Source organism: Cavia porcellus, unplaced genomic scaffold (assembly GCF_034190915.1).
Source record: "Cavia porcellus strain 051 isolate PalLab524CR breed Dunkin Hartley unplaced genomic scaffold, mCavPor4.1 scaffold_11, whole genome shotgun sequence".
NCBI lineage: Eukaryota > Metazoa > Chordata > Mammalia > Rodentia > Caviidae > Cavia > Cavia porcellus.
This window is the reverse complement of record NW_026947494.1, coordinates 57,959,413-57,985,489: the sequence shown is the minus strand read 5'-3', so window position 1 is coordinate 57,985,489 and position 26,077 is coordinate 57,959,413. Positions and strand designations below refer to the sequence as shown.

At 44.2% G+C, this 26,077-nt stretch overlaps 1 protein-coding gene across 2 annotated transcripts; it reads left to right on the top strand.

The window, feature by feature from the left end:
- Nucleotides 1–239: 239 nt before the first annotated feature.
- Marveld2 (MARVEL domain containing 2) lies at nt 240–24,236 on the top strand. Of its 2 annotated transcripts, none has more exons than XM_063258291.1 (7): nt 240–323; nt 6,182–7,551; nt 9,501–9,536; nt 16,955–17,076; nt 17,301–17,472; nt 20,383–20,433; nt 21,486–24,236. In XM_063258291.1, the coding sequence occupies exons 2-7, from the start codon at nt 6,490–6,492 to the stop codon at nt 21,606–21,608; spliced, it is 1,566 nt and encodes a 521-aa protein (XP_063114361.1). In that variant the 5' UTR covers nt 240–323; nt 6,182–6,489; the 3' UTR covers nt 21,609–24,236. The 2 variants fall into 2 exon arrangements, with proteins under 2 accessions (XP_063114361.1, XP_063114360.1); XM_063258290.1 differs by lacking the exon at nt 240–323 and adding an exon at nt 341–709.
- The last annotated feature ends 1,841 nt before the right edge of the window (nt 24,237–26,077 follow it).

Sequence of the window (26,077 nt, the reverse complement as noted above, 5' to 3'; positions counted from 1 at the left end):
GTAATTCCTGCACTCTGGAAGGCTGAGGCAGGAGACAGCTGCTAATTCAAGACCATCCTTGGACTACATAATGAGTTCAGGGCCAGTCTGAACTACAAAATAAGACGTCTTTGAAAACCAAAACAAAAGCAGGCCTTTGTTGGGGTCCACAGGGGCATCGCCTGTGACTGGAGCCCCAGGCGCTACTCTTCCGTGCAGCCTGGCAGGGCAGGGCGGGGCCGGGCGCGGGGAGGGGCGGGGTGGGCGGAGCCAGCTGGGTCCCGGGACCCCGACTAGGGTTGACCCGGGTTTCGGTGCAGGGTGTGAAGCACTCGGCGGCTCAGGTGAGTGGGTGGGTATAGCAGCCCCGTATGGGCCGGGCAGGGCCGGGCCGGGCTGAGCCGGCGGGCGGGCTCCCAGGTGCGGCCGAGCAGTTCTTCCGGGCTCAGGTGGCCGCCGCCCCGCCGGCCGCGCGGAGTTCCGGCCACCGCCACGGGTGGCGGAGTGGGACCGTGAGGGACCCCACTGTTCCTGGACTGTGCGAGCGCCCCCGGACCGGCAGGGCTCGAGACCGTCCGACGTGGGCACAGCTCCCCGCCCGGCCCGGACGCACGAAGCCCCCGCCGCCGGCGTCCAGGCTCCACGCCCGCGCGTCCAGAGACCGGGAGCGACGCGTGCCGCGCAGACGTTCCCTTCTGAAGTCGCCTGTTTCTCCTCTACGGTTCTTCAGGTTACAGTGTTTACGTTTATTTACACTGAAAAGCGGTCTAAGTGGGTGAAGGGTTTAATCCGTTATGGTAAATCGTACCTTCCTGGAGTTCCTTAAGCAGCGGGGCGAGCAGGACACGCACATACTGTGGTGTATGATAGGTCCTGAGAGGTGCCGAGCACTGCTAAAGTGACTTGTGTTTTTGGCGTTGAGTTACCAAACGCTATATTCGGGTTCTGTATTTCTTGAATCTGAACTTTGGGGGGGGGGGAGTTATACTGTACGTGAGTTGAACCCAGGATCTTCCCATTGAGCTACACCTCAGCCAGTTAGAAACAGGATTTCACTAAATTGCTACGGCTAGGCTTGAACTTGTGATCTTCCTTCCGCAGCCAGATACAATTCTTTTGTAGACAACAAAGAGACAAAAGACAAGGACCAAAAAGAACAACACCTTGCTGTCCTTTAAAGAGGTTCCCCCTTGATGGGCCCAGTGCTTGGTCTGTCGCTCGGTCTGTCACGGCTGATCCCTCCCCTAAAATGAGAATGCACCTCTAAAGACCTGGGAATTCCTTCTTGACTTACTCTCCGCCCCACTTCCTGATGGGTTCAGGACTGGCAATAGTGTGTACCCTTTGTGGATAGACTGCCTCCTCTACATCATCTGAATTGCTTTGTTGTTGTTATTAACAACAGTTACTATTACTGTGTGTGTGTGTGTGTGTGTGTGTGTGTGTGTGTGTTCACACAGTGTCAGTATCTCATGTAGTTCAGATTGCCCTCAAACTCACGAGATCCTTCCGCATCAGTCTCCTGAGTGTTGGGGTTAGAGACCTGCACCACTACACCCTGCAGTTATAAGCAATGTGAAGACCATGTTAGTAGTACCTTAAGCCTGGTAGTTATATTAGCAGAGGGTTTTGGGGTTTTGTTTGTTTTTCTTGTATATGTGTTAAGATCAACGACTTCAGTGAAAGAAATTAGCAGGTTTAGTAAAAGTTCTTTGTTGGTACTTTTTCAGTGGTTGAATTCCTCCTGAGATAAGTTGGTTTCTCAGTGGTGGCAGGCATCCTCTTTAGAATATCCTGCTGGAATGAATGCCATTCTTGGTCATTGCTACTGCTATTCAGCAGTTTTTACCTGTGAGAATTCAGTTTTTAAAATCAAGTATCTAATGTTACTGTTTGAGAAAGGAAGAAGCCAGCCCTGTAACCCGACGGTCATGAAGAAAGGAGCTTGCAGTGCTGTGTTTTGACAGATTGCTTTCCCAAAGCATGTGTCAGTGTGTCACAGCGCTGTAACAGTGCTGTAGGTAACAGCACCAAGTGTGTGCTGACTCACCACACTAGGGCTCAGGGGTATTTGGACTTAAAATATCACAGCAATCCTCCTGCCTCAGCCTCCCAGGTGCTGGGATTACAACTGTGTGATACTAGTCTGGCACATGACACATTTTAATTCTTTTTCTTAACCTTATTCCTTTCATCCTGGCTGTAGCTTTTTCCTTACCCATACTGCCTCCTTCCATCTTTTTTTTCTATTATTTATCTTTTATTTTGCTCTTTATATTTTGTGATGCTCATAAAGAAACATTGCGATATTTATGCTTGTGTGTCTGATTTATTTCGCTGAAATTTATAGTACCAAAGTCCATCTATTAAGCCAGACATGGTGGTACAAGCCTGTAATCCTAGCACTCGGGAGGCTGAGGCAGGAGGATCGTTGCAAGTTCAAGATCAGCCTGGGCTACAACGTGAGCTCAAGGCCAGCCTGAATGCATAGCATTCTGTCTCAAAAAGACAAATAAATATGGGGCTGAGGATTTAGCTCAGCGGCATAAGTGCCTGCCTTGCAAGCAGGCAGCCGTGAGTTCGATCCCCAGTACTGATAAAAAGGAAAAAGACAAAAAAAAAAAAAAAAAAAGAAAGAAAAGAAAAAGAAATAAATAAAATTTAAAAAATCAAAGTCCACCCGTTTTCCTACAAGTGATTCAAGTTTATTCCTTTTTTATGGCAGAGTAGGACTACATTGTGTGTAAATACATTTTTTAATTCATTCCTCTGTTGATGGTCCTAGACCATTTTTAAGATTTAGCTATTGGGAATTGTACAACTATAAACATACATATGCAAGTATCACTATAATATGATGTCTTTAACTCCTTCAGAAAGAGAGTGTGGAGGGGAATGGGTAGGTGGAATGGGATTTCTAGTTTTAACTCTTTGAAAATCTCCGTACCGATTTCTATAATAATTGTACTAGTTTGCATTCCCACTTGTGATGGCTCCTGCTCTGGCCAGCATGTCAGCATTTGTTGTTACGATTTCTTGATGATAGCCATTCTTTCTGGAGTGAGATGGAATCGCTTTTGTTTTAATTTGCATTTCTCTAATGACCAGAGATATTGAGCATTTTTTCATGTAGTTATAAGATTTATCTATTTTATTTTCTAGCAGATTGTTTCTGTTTTATCATTTAGATCTTTGATCCAGGTTGATTTTAGTTTAATACATGATCTAGGTCTAGGTTCAATCTTATGCATGCAGATAGCCAGTTTTCCTAGCACTATTAAGAGGCTGTCTGTGCTTTAAGGTATGTTTTGGTCCCTTTGTCCAAGATCAGATAGCTTAAAGTGCCTGAGGGTTGTTTCTGCCTCCTCTGTTCTCTCCCATTGATCCACATGCCAGGTGTTTGTGCCAGTACCATGCTGTTTTATCACTGCAGCCTTGTAGTATCATTTGAAGTCTGGGATTGGGATGCCTCTGGCTTTGCTCTTGTTGCCCAGGATTGCTTTTACTATTCTGAGTGTCTTCTGATTTCATATGAATTTTAAATTTATTTTCTCTAGTTTTGTGAGGAATCTGTTGGTATTTAGATTGAGATTACATTAACTCTATATATCAGTTTTAGAAGTATGGCAATTTTGACAATATTGGTTCTGCCTAGGAACAGAGGACATCATTCCATTTTCCGATGTCCTCTTCCATCTTCTTTGTTGAGTGTATTGTGGTTTTTGTTGTAGAGTTGCTTAAGTTACTGTAATTCCTAGATATTTCATGTTTCTTGATGATACTTGAGAGGTATTATTCACTTCATTTATTTCTTAGTGAGTTTATTATTGGTGTAGAGGAACACTTGATTTTTGTGTTTATTTTTTATCCTGTTATACTACTGAATTTGGTTAATCTAGGAGTATTTTGGTAGGATTTTTTGGGTTGTCTATGTAGATCACACCATCTACAAATAATGCTAATTTGATTTCTTCCTTCCCTATACTTATCCCTTTTATTTCTCTTGCCTTGATTGTACTAGCTAATGTTTTAAGAACTATATTGAGGGCCAGGGTATAGCTTAGCAGCATGGCGCCTGCCTGGCAAATGCAAGGTCCTGAGTTCAATTCTCAGTTCTAAAAACAAAAAAAAAATCTACCTTGAACAGGAATGGTGATAGCAGACATCCTTGCCTTTTTCCTGATTTTAGAGGGAAAGCTTTCAGCTTTTCTCCATTTTAATATTATGTTGACCACTGGTTTTTCATAATTGACTTTTACCAGATTGAGATTGGGTCATTTTATATCTATTTGCTTCTAGATTTTTATCATGAATGGATGCTGGATTTTGTCAAATTTTGTGCATCTGTTGAGCCGATCCTGTGATTTTTGTTCCTGCTTCTGTTTATGTGATATATTACATTTATTTATTTATCTGTGTCAAATCATCTCTGTATCCTGGGATGAATCCTATTTGGTAATAATGTGTGATATTTTTGATGATTTGCTGCATTCTATTTACTAGTATCTAAATGACAATTTTTGCATCTATGTTCATTAAAGAGAATGGCCTATAGGTCTCTTTTTTTTTTTTTATCGATACCAGGGATCGAACTCACAACTGTGCGTTTGCAAGGCAGGCACTTATGCCGCTGAGCTAAATCCCCAGCCCCCAGGTCTCTTTTTTAATGGGATCCTTTTCTGATTTTTGGAATCAGGGTAATGCTAGTTTCTAGGAATTGACTTTAGAACTGCTTCCCTTTTAATTTCATTAAAAGGTTTGAATAATGTTGATGTTAGTTCTCTAAAGTTTTTGTAGAACTCAGCTATAAATCCAGTCAGGTGATGGGCTCTTCCTAGTTTGTAGGGTTTTTTTAATTCTTCTGTTTCATTGCCTGAGACTGGATTAGCCAGGGTTTTGATGTGTTGGTTCAGCTTTGGTAGTTCATATGCATTTAGGAATCTGTCCATTTTTTCTGAACTGTCAGGTTTTCTTTAGCATACAGGTTCTCAAAGTATAGTTACTAATAATCTTCTGAATTTTGACAGTTTGTTGTCATTTATTTCTAATTGCTTTGATTTGAGTCTCTTTTTGTGTGTGAGATGGACTAGGACATTGGTGGCAAATCTATGCCACACACACTGCAGTGGGCTGTTAATATTCTTGAAAGTTCTACTATCATCAGGCTAGGGCTTTGTCTTCTATTTTGTTTATTTTATTATTATTATTTTTTGTCTTTTTCCTTTTTATCGGTACCAGGGATTGAACTCACAACTGCCTGCTTGCAAGGCAGGCGCTTATGCCACTGAGCTAAATCCCCAGCCCCTATTTTATTATTTTTTAAGACAGGGTCTCACTAATGTCCTTCAAACTGGCCTTGAATTCATAGTGATCCTCCAGAGTGACTTGTTAAGATTACAGGCACTTGCCACCATGCCCAGCTATTTTGTTTATTATTTCAAAGAAGCAGTTCTTGGGGCTGGGGATTTAGCTCTGTAGAATAAGTGCCTGCCTAGCAAGCTGGAAGTCATGTTTGATCCCTGGTACAAAAGAAAAAAAGGAACCAGTTTTTTGATTCATTGATTTTGTACTTTTTCTAGTTTTTGTATTGCTTTATTAGCCTTTATTTTCATTAATTTCTGTTCTGATTTTTATAATTTCCTTTTTTTTTTTTTTTTGTATCAGGAATCAAACTGAGGACCTCATGCCTGCCAGACAGGCCTTGTGCCACTGAGCTATATATCACCAACCTCATAACTTCCTTCCTTGTACTAGCTTTAGATTTGGATTGTTCTTGTTTTTTAGGACTTCGTAATACATCATCAGGTTATTCATTTGGACTCATTCTGATCTCAGCTGTAAACTTCCCTCTTAGCACTGCTTTCATCGTGTCCCATAGGTTCCGGGTGATTGTGCCAACATTATTTTGATTCTGTGAGCTGTCTGATTTCTTCCTTGATTTCTGTGACTGTTGATTGTTCAGGGGGGTATTGTTTAATTTCCATCCCTTTTACTTGTGAGACAGGGTCTCACTGTCTTGCACTCAGGCTCTTGAGTAGCTAGGACAGCAGGTGTGTGCTGCTTCACATCCTCAGCCAAATATGCCAGTGTGTACAACTAAGTGCTAATGTTTAAATTTTGTATTGCACTTTAAATGGCATAAAATAATAATTATGTTCCTGAGTAATTTAATTGTTACATTTTATTTCTTTGTTTATTGCAGTGCTGAAGATTGAACCTAGGGCCGTCAAATGAAGCAACATTTTAAAATTTTTACTTTGAGACACTAAGTCCCAGGGTTTCTGCAATCCTTCTGCCTCAGTCTCCTCAGATGCTTGGATTACACGCCCTTGCCACATACATTTATTGTATTATTTTTGTATAGCCTAATAACTAAGGTCACATTGATCTCCTGAATACATTTTTGCTGCTAATTGAATAAAATCAGTGTCACTGAAAAGACAAGTGACAGCCCAAAACAAGAAGAATAAGTGATAACTTTCATCTTGGCTACACGTGTGAAAATCACAAATGTCGTCCAATGATGGAGGATCTAAGAATCGGGACAATGGGGTCCCAAGGAACCTGCCCAGCCCCAGTAGCTTCGTGGAATCCTCCGAGAGTTTTCAGGACAGCGAGCCCGAGCTGGCTGTTAGCGCCGATCCTCTGCCACCACCCCCTCTCCCAGCACAGCCGCCTTTCGGCCCGGCCTCTCGCTTCGGGGAGCCGGAGCCTGAGTCCACGTCCACCCTGGCCCCGGATCTCAAGCCGGTGCGCCGCTTCGTCCCCGACTCCTGGAAGAACTTCTTCCGGCGGAAGCAAGCGGCGCCAGGCCCGGGCGTGGGCTACATCTCCCCCGGCGTGGAGTGCTCGCCCCCGGCCTCCCCGGCGCCGTCCAGCCGCCGCCCGGCGTCGGCCCGCGAGCCCTGGGCGTCCCTGGAGCGCGGCTCGGCCACGGCGGCGCAGACCTACAGCGAGCAGGTGGCGGACTACCACCTGCGCTACTCCTACATGAAGTCCTGGGCCGGCCTGCTGCGGCTGCTGGGCGTGGTGCAGCTGCTGCTGGGCGCCGTGGTCTTCGCCTGCGTCACCGCCTACGTGCACAAGGACAGCGAGTGGTACAACCTGTTCGGATACTCGCAGCCCTACAGCGGGCTGGGCCTGGGCAGCGCCTACAGAGGCTCCTACTACACCGGCCCCAAGACCGCCTTCGTGCTGGTGGCGGCCGGCTTGACCTGGATCGTCACCCTCATCGTGCTGGTGCTCGGCATGTCCCTGTACTACCGGACCATCCTGCTGGACTCGGACTGGTGGCCCCTCACCGAGTTCGGCATCAACGTGGCCCTGTTCATCCTCTACATGGCCGCGGCCATCGTCTATGTGAACGACAGCAACCGCGGGGGGCTCTGCTACTACCCTATCTTCAACACGCCCTTGAACGCGGGCTTCTGCCGCCTGGAGAGCGGCCAGGTGGCGGCCGTGATCTTCCTGTTCGTCACCATGGCGGTGTACCTCATCAGCGCACTCGCCTGCCTGAAGCTGTGGCGGCACGAGGCGGCGCGCAAGCAGCGCGAGGACGCGGAGCGGCAGGAGGTGCGTGGGCCGCAGCGCTCTCTGCCCGCAGCCTCACCCTCGGCGCCTCGGGCGCGTGTGGTAGTATCCGACTTGCTGCTTGTTACTGCAAGTGGACGTCGGATCGTCTGTTGGCCGCGTTGTTAGGGCCCGCTGATGCTAAAGAGAAACACACTGGAGTTTCAGTGAAGAAAAGTGTTTCGTTAGAGTCAGCTTGAGCGTGGTGGGATGGCTTAGCTCTAATTTTTTTTGAAGAGCTAGGGATGTAGCTCAGAGGTGCAATGCTTGTCTCGCGTGTGTGAGGCCCTGGGTTCCATCCCCAGCATCTTCCTCCCCATCCTTCAAAATAACTTAAATTTGAGAACAATACTAATAATAAGGTAAAATTTATTTAAAAGCCCATAAAAATTTTTAAATTGCAGGATGAAAGCACTATCTTTGTGTTACTGGGGATTGAACCTATGGCTTTTGCATTGAGCTACAGCCCCTACCCTTTTTATTTTCTGTTTTAGTCATTCTCACTGAGTTGATAAATTGCTCAGCATGGGCTCAAATTTGCAGTCATCCTGCCTCAGCTTTCCAAGGGCTCTGATAGGCAGGCATGAGCCACAATTACTAGCTAAGAATTATAAATCTAATCAGTATTAAATCTTGATACTGAGGCTCATACTCTTCCTTATAATTTTACCCCAGTTTAATAAGTTTTTTGGATGTTGTATTTTTTTTATTGTTTTTGGATAGGGTTTGCTGTGTAGTGCAACAGTAGTGGTATTGAACTCACTGTATCCCAGGCTGGCCTTGAATTTGCCATCTTCCTACCTCAGCCCCCACAAGTGCTAGGATTCCAGATATACACCACCATGCAAGTTTAGTTTTTTCTTTTCAAGTTTAGTTATTAAGTCTTAGCATTCAAAATTCTGTTAATATCATAATTGTTAACAACGATTCTTTATTATTTCCTTCCTAACAAAAACTTGTTTGTTTTTTTATGGGGTGAGGTTATGGAGAATCAAACTCAGGACCTTGCATTTGCCAGGCAGGTGCTGTGCCACTGAGCTATATCCCTGACCCCAACAAAATACTCATTTCTACTAGCCTTTTCAGAATGCCTTAGTTAGCCTTAGTTAGACATGAGTTACCCGTTGCTGAAGATTGTTACTATATGTATGTTGCTATAGCTTCTTTTTTTCCCAAATCTATTTTATTTCGAGGAAAAAAAGAAAAACTAAAAATTTCAAAACGTGTCAGTCAGGGAGACAACAGTGTTACATACATTGTGCATTGTCCCCAAATCATTCACCCAGAGCACAAGATATCTACATTAAATTGTCCAAACAACACCAGTGCAAATCTTTATCTTCAGTGAACTCAGAAATCAGTAGTATAACTATCTTAACTTTTTATACATATATACATATGTATATACACATATATGTTGTTTCTTTCAGTTTGTTTCTTGAAGGTTAGACGATATAATGGCCTTTGACTTATGTTTGCTTGTTGGAGAGTGTCTCGCTATGCAGGTCAGCCTGTCCTTAAAGCCCATCCTGGCCTCAAACTTGCAGTGATCCTCCTGCCTCAGCCTCTCAAGTGCTGGGATAACAGGTGTGCCCTACCACATCCAGCATCGGCCTTTGACTTTTTTCTATGAATTTTATAGAATAACTGTTTCAACTCTGGTCATCCAAGGCATGAGAACCAGGATAAATACAACCTGTAGATAATTCTAGCCTTACCTACCCATCTGCAGAACCCCCTTCTCCAGGTCCTCTCTGTTCCTGATGATCAGAGAACCCCAGTAAACTGCCCCTGGGCTCTGGGCCTAGAGACCACAGCAGGAGAGGAGGGGCAGCCTCTTTCCCTGAGAAGCAGCCGATGGGAACTGGGGTTTGGCTGGAGGTACAGACACGTGGGAACGTTCACAAAGTAGCCCACACCACCAAAAATCATTTTCGCTCTTTCCATCCTAGATCTACGAGTCATCGTTGCCGTCAAAAAGGAGAACGGTAAGAATGAAGTTTACATCACTTTTTATGCTTTGTCTCTAGGCTCATTCAGTACTTTTCTCCTATCTCTGCTTGTCTACATAGTAAAATCATCCATTTGTCAAAGTGTGACTACCTCCTTGAGGTCATATGAAGACATTTCAGCTTTTTCTAATACTAAAAGAATCAAATTAAACAGTCTTATCTATAACTTGCCTCAACTGTTAATTTTAATTGTAAATGTTTTCAATGCAAGTGTGTCTCCCACATTTTCTTCATTTCTCTAACATTCCTCGCTATTTTCTGTCCTCAGTTTCCATTCAGTGGTACGATTTCGTAGGGTTGGGGAATTCTTGTTCCTGATTGACTGACTGTGTGACTGATGATCTAACTTCTCATGCTTCTGTTTCTTCATCTGTAAAATCAGAATGATAATCATTTCTACCTCACGTATTGGGTGAGAAATCAGTGAAGTGCTGTAATTACAATCCTACTAATCTATTTTCATCTTTGTCTCTCATCTTCATGCTTATCATAGACAACTTTGTCTTTTTTTTTTTTTTTTCTTTTTGTCTTTTTGAGATAGGGTCTTGCCGTTTGGTTCAGGCTAGTCTTGAACTTGCAACAACAATCCACCTCCCTCAGCCTCCCGAGTGCTGGGATTACAGGAATACGCCACCATGCCTGGCTATTATAGACAATTTTGAGTTCTGCTTTTTACGCTTGACATGTTACTACTGATGTATGCTACACCTTTATGTGTGGGGCAGTGGGTACTGGGCTTGAACCTTCATTCTGAGTTGCATCCCAGGCCTTTTTTATTTTTATTTTGAGGCAAGGTCTCATAAAGTTGCCTAGATGGGACTCAAACTTGCTGTCCTGCCTTAGCCTCCCAAAGTACTCAGAAATAGTGGTGTGGGCCACCAAGTTTGCCGGTTTAAAATTTTTTTTTATTTTTATCTTTTTTTGAGATGGAGTCTCACTATGCAATCCAAAGTGGCCTTGAACTCACTGTGGAGCTCAGATTCACCATCTTCCTGCCTCAGCCTCTTGAGTGTGGGCCACAGCACTTGGCACCTTCACTCTGTAATGACCTGGTGGCATTCTTTTTCTATAACAACACAGAATTGCGCTGCATGGATAGGCCATAATTTAACTGTAAATGAGCACACGGGGCAGTGTGGCAAATCTACAGCAAGCATGCCGCAGCCAGCTGTTTGTTCTCAGTGAAAGCTCTCCTTGAAAGCCCTGAGCCTATGGAAGACCCTGCATTCATTTCCAGCCTGGGAAGAAGACTGGTTGGCTGCAGTGAGTTGAGTATCTACTCAGACAGCCTCATTCCCCTGGGTCACAAATACCCTTCAGATGTAAATTCTGGGGATTAGAGAGGCAGGCCTTGTTATTCAGATTGCCAGATTGCCGCTAGAGGTCCTAACCAGCTTCAATGTGGCAGCACCATAGCCCCCACCTCTAGGCTGAAGTCATTTGTTTGACATCTTTCAGTCTCTCTGAAAAATGGCAGCCCATGTAACTATGGTGTCGATGTCGCTCCTGGCCGGCAGGAAGGACACACGACAAAGTCTGGCAGTGGACAACCTTTTCTTTTATTTTCCTTCTCCGTACAGCCTGCCCTGGGATCGCTCCCAGCCGAAGCCTCCTCTGGTCCGCTCCCCGCGGCTCCTTCCGTGCTTCGCTCCGAAGCCTTTACCGGTCCGCTCTCCGCGGCTCCTTCCGGGCTTCGCTCCGAAGCCTCTACCGGTCCGCTCTCCGCGGCTCCTTCCGGGCTTCTACTTCCCCCCAGGGGTGGCACCAGTATATATACGGATACAGTGTCCAATCATGTTAAAGTAAGCAAGGCAAGCTGATTGGCTAACATCATCAGTTGCCAGGCAGACTATATTGTTGAGCGGGTTGCTTACGCGGTAAACAGGAAACTAACGTGCTCGATGGGAGGGGTAATCTATCTCAGGCTTTACTCTTTACTACAGGCCTCACGTCCGCCAAGTGAGGCGACCGGGCTCGGGGCTGCGGCTCCCAACACTATGGTAGGCATTTCTCTTTCAATCTAGAGTGAGGTTTTCCATTGTTTTTATGTTACATTTATATTTCCATCCCTTTTAACTGCCTCTTCATATCCTATTCAGTTTTCTGTTGAGCTATGAGTTTGTCCAAGTCTTTTTATTCCAAGTCTTTTGTTAAGTGAATATTCTTTGGGGTGTTTTGTTGTTGTTGTTGTTTCTTTTTTCCCTTCAATCAGATTTTATTGGTACATTTTAGATATACTTAATGATTACAGTCATCATAGATAATTTGTACCTGTATGTGCTGTAACTTGATTCTTTTTCTCCGATTCCCCTACCCTCCCTTCAACACCTCCTGCCCTTCGCGTTTACAAAAGCTTTGTTTCCATTTTTTCTTTTCTCACTTTTTTTTGACTTTTCTCTTCTTTCTTTTCCCCCCTCTCCCTTTTCTTATTCCCCTCCCCATTTGAACACTTTTTTCCTACTTCACAGTATTATTATACATTTTGGTCCTTACTTATACTTTTGGTTTCTCATACAAAATAGAAGCCTGTAATTTTGTGTCCAGCGTCCACCTTTAGGTGAACTGGGCAAAAGGCTGTGTGCTTATAGTACCCCCTATTCAGGAGGCTAAGGCAGGACAATTGAAAGTTAGGAACCAACCTGGCAACATAGTGAGACCTTTAAAACAATAAAATAAAAGAGGAAATCCTTTCAACATTTGTTTTCCTGAGACAGAGTCTCACTATATAGCATAGGCTTGTCTGGAACATGAGGAAATGCTCTTGCCTAGTTTTCCAGCTGCTGGAATATTACAAGCATGTACCTCCACGCCCAGCAGTTACAACTTTTAAAGGATTGGGTGTATTAAAGTTTCTGACACAGCTGGGCGTGGTGACTCACGCCTGTAATCCCAGCACTTGGGAGGCTGAGACAGGAGGATTGTTGCAAGTTTGAGACTGGCCTGGTCTACAAAGTGAGCTCAAGGCCAGGCTGAACTGCATAGTGAGACCTTATCTCAAAGAGACAAAAAAAAAAAAAAATTTCTGACACATGGAGATATCTGACTTGTGGTTGAAATAACTTAATAACTTTGTAAGGACATTTCTGGTTGTCCATAAATCAAAGGATACTTGGACAGGCTTGTGGCTCAGCAGTAGAACATTTGCATAGCACGTATGTCTCCCTGGGTACAATCCTCAGCTCTGAAAAAAGATCAGAAGCACCAGGAGAAGAGGAAGAGAATGAAAGGGATGTGGCCTGTCTGCACCAAGCCCTGTGGGACATAAGGCCCAGGATACTGAAATGCTCCTGTCCCATGTGGCAGCGTGGAGCAGAGCCCCAGTCTGTGCACAGTGTATTCTGGACAGAGTCACAGCCTTCTGTTTGGTCAGGTTTTTATAGCTTATTTTCATCATTTTTTTTTTTTTCAGTGCTAAGAATTGAACTAGGGCCTCACCTGTGCTTGGCAAGTGCTTTCCTATTGAATTACACTCCAAGAGCCTCAGGCTCTTTTTTGAAATGTATTTTTCTTTTATAGCTTTTCAAAATATTCTTAGTTTTATTAGTACACATTTGCAGTATGCAGTGATTCCATTCACCACGGCGAATCGGTACATACACGTAACACATCATAATAATTCTTGTATTCCCGTATCTCCCCTTGAATCAAGGTCTTACTAGCTACTCAGGCTGACCTGGAGCTTGTGATCTCCTTGCCTCAACCTTCCAAAATGCCAGGAATTCCATACTTCGCTTTATTATATCTGTTTCCTAATATGCTTTAATTAGGCTTATTTCTATTTTGTTTTTGTTTCGAGACAGGGTCTCGCTATGCAGTTCAAGCTGGCCTTCAACTCACTATGTAGTCAAGGCTGGCCTCAAACTCAAAGCAATCTTCCTACCTCAGCTTCCTGAGTACTGGAATTACAGGTGTGCGCCACCACACTCCACATATTTTACTGATTTTTTAAAAAGTATTTATTCCTGTCAGGATATACATTTCAATTAGAGTTATATTTAATGACAGTACTACTAATTAGAGCAAGTTAAATAAGGAAGATATTGTTAAACTGTCAAATTAGATACCTTAAAACTGATAGTGCAGGGCCGGGGATTTAGCTCAGTGGACTAAGTGCCTGCTTGGCAAATGTGAGGTCTTGAGTTCGATCCCTGGTACAAAACTGATCATGCATAGTTATTACCATGTAGGAGGGCAACTGGCTAGCTAGTAACAGTAACAGGGGAAGATTACTTTTCAATTTTTTTTTTCTTTTTCTCTTTTTATCAGTACCAGGGATCGAACTCACGACTGTCTGCTTGCAAGGCAGGTGCTTATGCCGCTGAGCTAAATCCCCAGCCCCAAGGAAGATTACTTTTCATTATGTATCCCTTCCAACCATTTTTTTTTTTTGAGTCAGGAATTGAACTCAGGACCTTGCAATTACCAGGCAGGCATTGCCTTTTTAACTTTTTGAATTATATACCATATGTATAAATTACTTTTTCAATAATCTAAACTTTGAAAAATTAATACCTGTGTCATATGTTAGGCATTATAAACCCAGTGTGGTGGTGCATATCTGTAAGAAGGATTGCTGTGAATTTGAGAACAGCCTTGTGAGTTCAAGGCCCCTCCCTACACAGGGAGACCCTGCCTCAAAAGTCTAAATTTTTTTTAAAAAAAGGCAGGATAGGGGGCTGGGGATTTAGCTCAGCGGCATAAGCACCTGCCTTGAAAGCAGGCAGTCGTGAGTTCGATCCCTGGTACCGATAAAAACGAAAAAAAGCCAAAAAAAAAAAAGGGCAGGATAAAACTTATTGTTAAATAATAAAATTATTTATTAATAATAATAAATAGAAAGCCCTTTGAGGTTTAAGTGCAGCTTCCCTCATTGATCCTGAGGGCTATCTTCAGGGTTAGTTTAAGATGTAGTGAGTATGACTCAGTGGAAGACTGTGATCCCCTCAGGTACCCTGTAAGGGAGGCTTTAGGGGGTATATCCCATCCGGAGGAACTGACCAGGAACTTGTAAATCCCCCAGCCAGGAATAGTTGTAAAAACCAGAGTCCACAATAGTATTCTGTGCATGGGAACTTTGAGATTGCAAAGGGCATTGATGTTGAGGACAGATCAAGGTTAGACAATCACCAAACCTAGCCGGGCTAAGGGCTGAAAAAATGGCATATCAGAGCATATTTGGAGCCAGCAGAATGCACTAAAATGCTCTTAAAAAAAAAAAAAAAAAGGTGTCTGAAAAATATGAGCTCAGTGTGACCCCTGGCCAAGCCCAGGACGACTGAGACTGACCTGATACAGAGGATCAGTGAGCACCCAAGCGGCTTCCTAGGCCACACATACCACTGCAGATATTTAGATGTTAAAGATGCCAGGAAACGGAAATGCATTTATTCAAGCCCCAAAAATTTCCCCTGATGTTTAAACCATGATTCATGCTTGACATTCATGAGATGAACAAATGGAGCCTAAGCAACAAGGGCCTGGCAAGATGAGCATAACCCCGGATGTGCTCCCAGAATCCCCCGCATGCCCTTCCTCAGTGTCCATTCCACCTTGGGGCTTGGCCCATGGCACCTTTCTGCCCCAGCTGGTTCTGTCCAGCTTACTCTGGTCTCCCACTCTGCTGTGGCAGTCCAAGCCTATGGCCACATGCTTCCGGTCAGGAGCTGCTGGTTCACAGAGTGAGCTAACCCTAAACAAACATCAGAGCCTGCCTGTGGTGGGGAAGCTGGGGCAAAGTGCTCTAAAATCTGCCTTACAAGATGGAGAAGATAAAGAGCCTGATTCAGAATCCTGTTTTATATTTTGTTTGCCTGTTTCTTGTTTGGTTTGGGGTTGTTTTTTGGGGGAGGGTGCAACACATAGTAATTACATTCATCTTGGGTAATTTGAGCACACACTTGTCACATCTTGATCCTTTTTACTTCCCTTCCCTCCTGGCCTTTGGTTTCCCCCATCCTGGATCCCCTTGAAGGCTCGCAGGGTTAATAGGGAAAGCAGGGTTGCTGCTCCCAGATGGGGTCTGCTTTCCTCTGACCTCTCCACCCTGAACCTTTCTCCAGTTGCTCATAATGTGATGGAGACTGCAGGACATGCACCTCTAATTACACTGAAGTACAAGGTGGACACCTTTAGTGGGTGGTGGACATTTAGTGGGTTACTCATGTAAACCCACCAGGGCAGCGAGGACTGGGGCTGTGCTCAGTGCCAGAGACCTTGCCTTGTGTACAGGAGGTCAGGTTCGGTTCCCAGTACTGCAGGAAGCAGACATGAGCTGAGCATGGTGGCCCACACCTGTAACCTTAGCCGGGGAGGCTGAGGCAGGAGGGGTAGATTTGTTTGCTTTTCAGATAATGAGAATAGCATAACTCTTTCCTGTGCCCTCTTCCTAGTGGCTGCTTATAATGGATTCCTCTCTTTTTTTCTCTTTCCACTTAAGTAGCCATATTTCATTTTTCCTCTAAATTTCTTTTCTTTTTCTTTTTTTGTCTTTTTCGTTTTTATCGATACCAGGGATCGAACTCAGGACCGCACACTTGCAAGGCAGGCCCTTATGCTGCTGAGCTAAATCCCCAGCCCCTAAATTTCTTATTTTGAACTGCACTTTAAAATACTTTTAGCGCATGACTGTAATCCCAGCACTCAGGAACCTGAGGCCAGAGGATCACTTCGACTTCGAGGACAGCCTGGTCCACAAAGTAAGTTCAAGACCAGGCTGAGCTACATAGTGAGACCCTGTCTCAGAAAATAAAATACTTTTATACTTAGTTGGGGTGTAAATCTTAAGTACAAAGCTCCCTCATTTGGCATACCCACTTTTTGCATTCTACAGCGTTGAGATTGGAGGCTGTTTTACCTATTATATTCCCTTTAGCTATTACAGAAACACTCAGTACACATTTGTGGCATAAAACGGAATTCTGCAATGCATGGTGATGCTCACCTGTAATCCAGCTGACTGGCAAGCTGAGGCAGGAGGATTGCAAGTTGAAGGCTACTTTAAACAATTTAGTGAAACTCAATCTGAAAATTTGGAGAAAAAGAACTGAAGAAGAGCTGGACACAGGGCTGGGGATTTAGCTCAGCGGCATAAGCACCTGCCTTGCAAGCAGGCGGTTGTGAGTTCGATCCCCGGTACCGATTAAAAAAAAAAAAAAAGAAAAGCTGGACATTTAGTGGTAAAGCTCTTGCCTATTAGAGCACACTACAGGCCCAGGTTCAATCCCCAGTACCACACATCAGTCAATCCAAGCGAGCAATGTGCACTTCTCAGGTGAGATGTTAGTTACTACTTCCGCTGTTCTCTCTCTCCCCTCTACTCTTGCCTAGGAATAACTGCAGGTATTTTCCCCCTGCTCTTGTTTACATATCTGTCTTCTTTTTCTCCCTCTGTGCAGTGTGAAATGGTCACCAGTGACCGACCACCAAGAGACCCAGAAGTTTGTTTCAAACAATGGAGAACAAACACGATTCCCCCAGGCCACATCCCGAAGCCGATTGTGATGCCCGACTACGTGGCGTGAGTGTCTATCTTAATCCCTGGGGTAGCAGTTGAGGGTCATACTTGGGCCTTTTGTGCTCCTGCTGTCTGTAGGTGAATGTTTCTGAAATCTTCTAGGGGACCCAGTGTTGGTGGCCAGGGTGACAGGTGAACTGAAGGTAGCATGTGGGCCCTAAAGAATCAGCTAAGTGATTTTCATTCAGCTGGTTCTGGTGAAACTTAGGCTTATGCTTTTCCCTTAGAAAATACCCTGTGATTCAGACAGATGATGAACGAGAGCGCTACAAAGCCGTGTTCCAGGACCAGTTTTCAGAGTACAAGGAACTGTCTGCAGATGTTCAGGCTGTCCTGAGGAAGCTGGACGAGCTGGATGCCATGATGAGCAGGCTGCCGCATCGCTCAGAAAACCCACAGGTCGGTATCTGCAGCTGCCCAGAGTAGAGGAGCACTGAGGTGTACAGGGCAGACAGACTGAGCATCTCAAAACTACAGAACTGTCTGCCTGCCATCCAGGAAAGCATTTGAGATCTTTAATATAATGATTGGTCAAAGTTATCATTCAGGGGCCAGGGATATAGCTCAACAGCAAAGTGCCTGCCTAGCAAGCACAAGGTCATGAGTTCAGTCCCCAGTACGAACAAAAAAGTTATCATTCAGCAGGGTGTGGTGGTACACACCTGTAACCTCAGCTCTCAGAAGGCTGAGGCAGGAAGATTACCCTGAGTTCAGAGTCAGCCTGGGATACATACTGAGACCCTTTCTCAAAAACAAAACAAAACCCGGTGCATTTATGCATGTCAGTACCCACAAGTACGTATATCTACATATTTTTCTGTTGTGCCCCCATATGAGTTTTCCCAATCCTAAAACAATGGAGTCATGCTAATGTTATTACATACCAGGAAGCAGGAAAAGTCCAGCCAGTACTGAAGGCTGAGGCTCAGAACCGCTTAGAAAACAAGCAGACTTTATGGACTATATTCCCAGCAGGGCAGATGCCACCCAAGGAGCTCAGCTAGTCGGGAGCCTGAGGCAGAAGACTCTCTTGAATCCTGGAGTTTGAGGGGAGCCTAGGCAACAGAGTCAGACCGTGTGTCCAAAAGAGGGGTGCAGGAAGAGTCAGTGGGCAGGGCATCCAGATGAGCGTAGAGGTGGGGCCCAGCTGCATGCATGCATATTCATCATGGATTGGGTGCTGTCTGCAGCCACAGAGCTGAGGGGCTGATGCGTGCATGTGCTGTGAGCAGGTCACTTCCATGGGTCTGTAAGGTGATACAATCAGCAAGTAACTAAAGCAGTGGTCCCACAGGTGTCACCAACATCCCCTGCAGTCCTCACTAGAGTAAAGGTTAGCTGCTGAAGCCTAGGCCCAAGGCAGCAGAAAGGCCCTTGGAGACCAGGTTCCTCACACTGCAGTGTCCACACTTGAGAAGCAGAGCAAGTGCTGTAACCTCCCTCGGCTACACGAGCTCTGCCCTCAGTGTCCACGATAGATGCCTCGGCCTGGTCTCTAGCCCAGCGCCTGTGCCCCAGCAGCGCATTGTTTCCTAAGCCTGAACCTGTACCATACATTGCAGCTAAACTGCTGGGTTCATCGTCACCTCTATCAAATAATCAAACTATACACCTTGCTTATTCTCTTAGTAAATAGAAGAGCTCAAAGCATTAAAATGTACTGGGAAGAGCAAGGCCTGGGGGCACATGCTGGTAATCCCAGCATTTGGGAAGTTGAGGCAGGAGGATCACAATGAGTTCAAGACCAGCCCAGGCTTATCAGGTCCTGACCTAAATCCCCGATCTCCCAAACGAGTATATGGCAGAGGTTTAAATAAAATGAGACAAACAGTATGGTTTTAGGGCTCCAGGAGGATCAAAACTCTTTAGCTGAGCTCTAGCCTCTGAGGGCCAAGACAAAGACTTCTCTGGACCTCCCATTTTTATTTATTAGGTCCAACAACAAGGGCCACGGAAACTGAGGAAAGCGCAGGCAATGAGCAGGTAATGAATCAAGTCAATTCAGTAGCACTGTCTTATCATGAAGACATGGAAGAAGTGAGACTAGGAGTAATTTCTGTAGCTGCAGACTGTATCTTGTTAATTTGGGTTGGAGCCAAGTGTCCACAGCTGTGGCCTTATCCTGCCCTTTGAGGTATCTCTGGCCTCACAGGCCACTACAGGCCTCAGCCAGGACCAGTGATTCAGAGGTTCACTTACTATGAATTAGCTCCTGTTGCCAGGCAAGGGGCCGAGGCCTAGGACAGACTCACAGATAAACATAGAAAGCCAATTAGTTAATTTTAAATCCTGCTCAGGGCCGCTTTGTAGTAGTCTCCAACACCAGGCTACATATCAAATAAAAACAAAAAAAAGTATTAAGAAGAGGAAGTGGCTAAGTGGAAGGAAATATTCTTGGAGGAAACCCATAGAACTAAAACTTACATTTTATTTTTTATATCTAACTGTTCAGTGTCTGGTAATCTCTGCAGTTCACATGGATACAATAAGGGAACTGCTCTAATAATCTATGCCCTTAGGAAACATTCGACACATGAACTTTTTTCCTTTTTTTGGTACCAGAAATTGAGCTTAGAACCTTGTACTTGCACCACTGAACTATATGGCCCCCTGTTAACAAATTTTATACTTACTATAACACTAAAAATTACAAGGAACTTACATTAGCTATCTTCAGAAGTTAGTCTTTGACCTCTTATTTCTAACACTTAATTACTTGAAAGGAACTTTCCAAAGGGAATGATGGTGATAATAACAACTACCAGACTGAGTGTGGAGGGGTATGCCTGTAATCTCAGCACTCTGGGAGGCTGAGGCAGGAGGATCACAAGTTCCAGCCTGGCCTGGCAGCTAGCAAGAGATTGTCTCAAAACAGGGTGGAGGGAGGGCTTTGGAAGTAGCTCAAAGGAAAGCTCTGAGTTCAATCCCCAGAATCACAAAAGAAAAAAGAAAAAAAACTTGCTGTGGTTATTATGTACCAAGCACTTATAAGTGAATCTTCCCACAACATTTTGAGGTTATTAAGGTTGAGATTCCCACTTTATAAATCAAGACACCAAGTCTTAGAGAGGGAGAAGAGCTTGCCGGGCTCCCACAGTTGGCAGAGAGGGCAATGTCAAGGTTCTGACCTCATGTAGCAGAGACCTGCAGCCAGTAGGCCCTCGGTATGTGTTTTTAGTAAATTCTATTTTGTATGTGACTGTTCTCATAGTTTTAAGTAAACTATGAGAAACCAATAAACCAGTGTTGAGACATGACTTGAATAAACACAGATGTTTTAACTTATGTGTATACTCTGGTTATTTTTAGGAACATGAGAGAATTTCCAGAATTCATGAAGAATTTAAAAGGAAGAAGAATGTGAGTAAAACAGTTTTCTTTCTGTATGTGTGTTCTTAGCCAGGTACGCGAGTGATCACTGCCAAACCTCAGATTCTTTTAGCTGAGTTTCAAGGTTTTACTTAGGTATAGTTCACTGAAAGTATTCCATAGACAGGTCCAGAAATAAACATATCTAAAGTTGTTGTTTAGGGTCTTGTAGTTCCTTCCAAAAGCTTAACTTCCTTTACAGCTTCCCACCTTTTCTCATCCCCCTACCAATGAGAGGCTGCGGCTGCTTTTATTCAATTTTCTGTACTCGCCATTTACTTTTTTATGTACTGCAAACTAAAGCTGCCTTAATGCTTTGTTTTTCCTGCTTGATTTTGCTACAACTACTCTTAAAAAATAAAATCTGTTTTTAAAAAGAGGGCTGGAGGGGCCGGGGATTTAGCTCAGTGGCATAAGCGCCTGTGGTGAGCGTGAGATCCTGAGTTCAATTCCCTGTAACAAAAAAAAAAAAAAAAAGAAGAAGCAGCAGAAGAAGATAACAAAGAAGGCTGGGATGCTCAATGTATTTACCATTTTTGAAATTTTGTTGTTTTCTTCGTCTTCTTCCTCTTGTTCTTCCTCTTCTTCCTCTTCCTCTTCTTTCTTTTTATCCTTGAAATAAAATGGATTTAGAATAAATAAGTTTAGAATTTAAAAAATTTTGAAAAGGGGTCTGCGCAGGGTTCTGGGCATGGTGGTGCATGCCTGTAATTGCAGCACTTTGGAGTCTGAGGCAGGAGGATCAGTGCGAGTTCGAGATCAGCCTGGGCTACAAAATGAGCTCAAGGACAGCCTAAACTGCATTGTAAGTCCCTGTTTCCCCCCCAAAAAAGGGCTGGGGAGTAGCTTAGTGTTGGAGCGTGTGCCTGGCATGTGTGAGAGCCTGGCTCAGGCTCTGGCGGCACAGAGCATCCCTGTATTGGGGGTAGCTCAGCGTCTCAGTCTCAGTGGAAACCACGAGGCCATATTCTGGGTAAGGATGATGTTTGTCTTCATTGCTGGAGAAGGTGGATGCCAAAGTAATAGCTGTGTTTGTTTTCTAGGATCCTTCATTTCTGGAAAAAAAAGAACGTTGTGATTACCTCAAGAGTAAACTTTCTCACATAAAGCAAAGAATTCAAGACTATGACAAAATAATGAATTGGGATATACACAGTTACACTTAAACTTTACTTGAAACTGTTTTTTTAACAGTCAACTTACTATTTATTTACTGCCTTTTGTGTGCCAGACTCTGTGGTAGAGAAGCAAGTTATACTGAATCAGCTCCCAATTGACCTATCCAGTAGGCGGTACTGATCAGTATGATTTCACACAAACATTTCAAAACAGACTGGACCTTCTGCAGCCCTTCACTGAAAATGGGAGAACCCCTGGAATCCTCTGCGCACTTTCCTGTTTGTGTGTGTCAAGAAATAACATTGCCTACCAGACAAGTACTTATAATCCCAGCACTCAGGAGGCTGAAGCAGGAGAATCGCCATGAGTCCAAGGCCAGCCTGTGCTAGATAGTAAGTTCAAGACCAACCTGAACCACCTAGTGAGACCCTGTCTCAAAAAGAAACAAACACTGCATTGTTGTTATAGAGATCACATCCTCAGGGTGTGATGAGGAAGTGGGCTGTCAGTTCTTGGTATTGCTTTTCTGTCCTCAGACAGGGTCCTAGAATTTTTCAAAGTCAGATATCTCTCTCCAAGAGATCATTAGGGAAAATCATTCCTCCTTTCAAATCCAACAGCAGCATTGTCAGGCTTTGTGATCTCGGACAAGTTGCAGAACCTCGGTGCCTGATTCTGTGGTGAAATACAGGGAGACCATTCTTCCAAACCCCAGGCATTTAGGGGACTGAAGGCAGGAAAGTTTGCAAGGGTTTGGAGCAGAGCCTGTATTCATGAACTCTGGAAGAATCTAGAAGTGGATGAACTCCCTAGAAAAGGTCTGAAATGAGCAAACCCAGCCAACTGACCACAAGGCCTTAGTGTCCTATCTTTCTGTGCAGTTAACTCTCACTATGCATAGCCGAAGGCCAAGGCTTTGCTGTGGCCCTCTGGCTCACGGGGCTCTGCTCTAGACTGGATCTTTCTGGTTTCTGTTTATGGTACTAGGGCTTGAACCTAGGGCCTGTGCACTGAACTACATCCCCAGCCCCCTACTTATTTTTTATTTGAAAACAGTTCTCACTATGTGGATAAGTGGCCCAGGTTGGACTTGAACTTGCAGTCCTCCTGCCTCAGCCTCCCAGAGTGCTGGGACTGCAGGCGTGGGCCCTTCTCCCGTATCTGCAGAAGGGTCACTGTGGACATGTCTCCTTGTGCCTGTTGCCCAGCCCTTCCTGCACACGTGGGTAGAAGGGCAGCATGATTGCTGATCTTTCCTTTCCCACAACGGCATCCAGAGCCCATGATATCCCGCTTATTGGCAAGCTCCATCTTACTAAGAACCATCCTGGCTTTGAGACTTTATTCATGAGAAATGTTTTATGTTTGTTAGTATAAACAAAGATATTTTTAAAGTTAAGAAAAAATCATCAGGGACCAGGCTTGATGTACATGCCTGTTATCCCAGTTAGGAGACTGAGGCAGGAGGATCACTGTGAGCTCAAGGCCAGCCTAAGCTACATAGGTTGATCCTGTCTCAAAGAAAACAAAAAAACTATCACGTAGGAATGTACACTGGTGTATGTCTGTTGTCCTAGTTACTTGGGATGCTGAGGCAGGAGGACTGCTTCAGTGTACAGCTTTTAGACTAACCTGGGTAAGATAGCAAATACCCATCACTAAATAAGAAAAAATATAAAACTTTTTCAAGGCTAGGAGTGTAGCTTAGTGGTAGAGCACTTACCTGGTGTGTGTGAGGTCCTGTATTGAATCCAAGCACCATGACAAAGTTTTTTTCGTTTTATATTGAGGATTGAGCTCACAACCCTGTGCCTGCCAGGCAGGCACTTGTGCCACTGAGCTAAATCCCTAGCCCCATGACAGATTTTTTTAAGTGTTTGATATATTCATTGTTGTTGGCTCCCAATCAGCAAGATGTGTTTTGTGGCTTCCCAGGTGTAGAAGCACAGTTTCTGCCTGATAGAGCTGCCATTCAGACAAACACTTTTCAGAGTTTTCTCAAGTGGCAAGGCCAGAGGAGAGAAGGGCCTTAGTGCTGGCCACCAGGCATGGTACTGTGTGGCCATAATCCCACAGTTGAGAGTTAGCTAAGGCAGGCAGATCTGTACGAGGCCAGCCTGAGCTACTTAGTTCAAGCCAGTCTGAACTGCATGCATAGTGAGACTCTTTCAAAAAACAAGAGTTGGTCACAAAGAACTTGTGTGTCTCCTGTGTCATGAAACCTTCCCGCACTTATATTCATGTTATTCCGTGGTTCCCAGACTACACAGGGGTGGCTGTACCTGAAGAGGTGACACCTGGAGACATGTGAGGCTTGGCTGGTGCTGACTGCAGCACCGCAGTTTTTTTATTACTGTTTTTTGTTTTTTTTTTTTAGTACCAGGGATCAAACTCATGACCTTGCACTTGCCAGGCAGGCATTTATGCCACTGAGCTAAATCCCCAGCCCCCTAGCACCCGACTTTTTGTTTGCTCTACCTGCATTTTGCTTTAAGACAAAATATTTAAGGGAAAAGTAAAGATTACCCTTGTGGTTGAGAGTAAAGAGTGAGGTTAGTGTTGAAATTAAATGCTGAGGACATTTAACTTTATGAAGCTTTATTTTACTACAACTGTAAATGCTAATCTTTGAAAACAGTGCTGAATTAGATGAATTAAAATTGCAGTTAGCTGTTGTTATTTGTGTGCTCTTGTTTGCTTCCTAGCATTCCTGCGTTCAAGATCATGTTCTTGAAAGTATTCTCTGATCAGAAATTAAACAAACTCGGTGTGGTGGCGCATGCCAATAATCCCAGCACTCCGGGAGGCTCAGGCAGGAGGATCTCAGCCTGGGCTGCATAGTGAGTTCAAGGCCAGCCGAAACTACGCAGCAAGACCCTGTCTCAAAAAGATAAAATGTATATAGATAATGCATTTATTTAGAAAATAAGTTCATACTCCTCCCAAACACAAAATTTCCAGTACGAAGCCAGTACCATGCTGGCTTCAGATATGTCAGGCAGCCCCTGGCTTGGGCAGCCCCGGGGTTTGCTGGTCGCTCTGACCTGCTGTAGCCTCGGGCAGCTTCTCCCTGGCTGTCACCCAGCTCATCGAGGATCTGGAGCAAATTGGATCTGTATCCCGTCCTCTTCTCTGGAATTCCCACCCTAACCAATTCCATCTCCAGTGACCCTCATTTCCAAATAAGGTCACATTTTTAGGTACTCATGGTTAAGACCTCAGCATATATTTTTGAGAGGACACAATAATAGCCACTTTTGCCAAGCTGTGAGATTCAGAAGAAGAAATACCGTGCTTTTTTTTTTTTTCCTTCCACCTGAGTTTTAGCATGCATTCTAAATTGAAGCTTAGTATGAGGCTATCCTCATAGATCTACAATTTGAAGACAGAATATTCACTGACCCACTTGCCAGTTAAACATTCAGTGTGCCTGGGCATGATACTGCGCGCTTTTTATCCCAACACTTTAGGAGGCTAAGGCAGGAGGATTGTCATGAGTTTGAGACCTCACTGGGCTATATAGGTGAGTCAAAGGCCAGCCTGAACTCTGCATAGCAAGACGTTGCCCCCACAAAAATGTATATAGGTAATGGCATTTATGTAGAAAGTAAGTTCCTACTCCTCCCAAATACAAAATTGCCCACAATTCTACTCTCAGAGATAGTTTTAGTGTATGTGCTGTCGAAGCGAGCACAACTCTCAGAGATAGTTACTGTTAACTTTGGAGGTATGGAGGGTTAAGCCGAGGACCTTCACATGGGCTACATCTTTATTTATTTATATACTTACAGGTCCTCACTAAATTGTCCAGGCTGGGCTGAAGCTTTCAGTGTTCCTGCCTCAACCTCAGAGTGCTAGGATTACAGGGATACGCAGCCATTCATATTTTAGAGCACATCCTCCCAATCACTGCATTGTGTGTGCATTTGTGTGAGCATACTGTACAGAGAAAGATTTTGGTGGTATTTTCAGAAGCACCCTCCTGTAACCTCAACACTGGGAGACTGAGGCAGAAAGATAGTGAATTCCAGCCTATCCTGGGTGATTTAGCAGGACCTGTCTCAGAATTAAAGGAGGTGGGGCAGAGATGTAGCTGAGGTTCTGCGTTCAATTCTAAGTACCACAAATGAATTAACAAAACCATTATTCTGCTTTCCTGCTCAACTCCATGTAGATCACATAAGTTTCCTGCAACTACAGTTTTTATATTTCCATTTCATATTAAAGCTGTTCTGTTGTAGTGTATTAGTTTTTTTTTTTAAATTTTATTTAAGGAGAAAAAGAAAGAGCAGAGAAAGGGTACAAGTTATACAGATTTACAGAAAAAAATAAACAGTAGGAAATCACTAGTTAATGGATTACATGTTGTCATCTTGGAAATAATTGTTCTAGTTACAAAATTAAAGCTTATAAAGTGGACATTCCAACAGTGAGACTGCAAACAGTTCTGTTCAATGATCCAACAAAACTCAGTAATTTCATTACCTATCTTATACACTTAAATATACATGCAGTT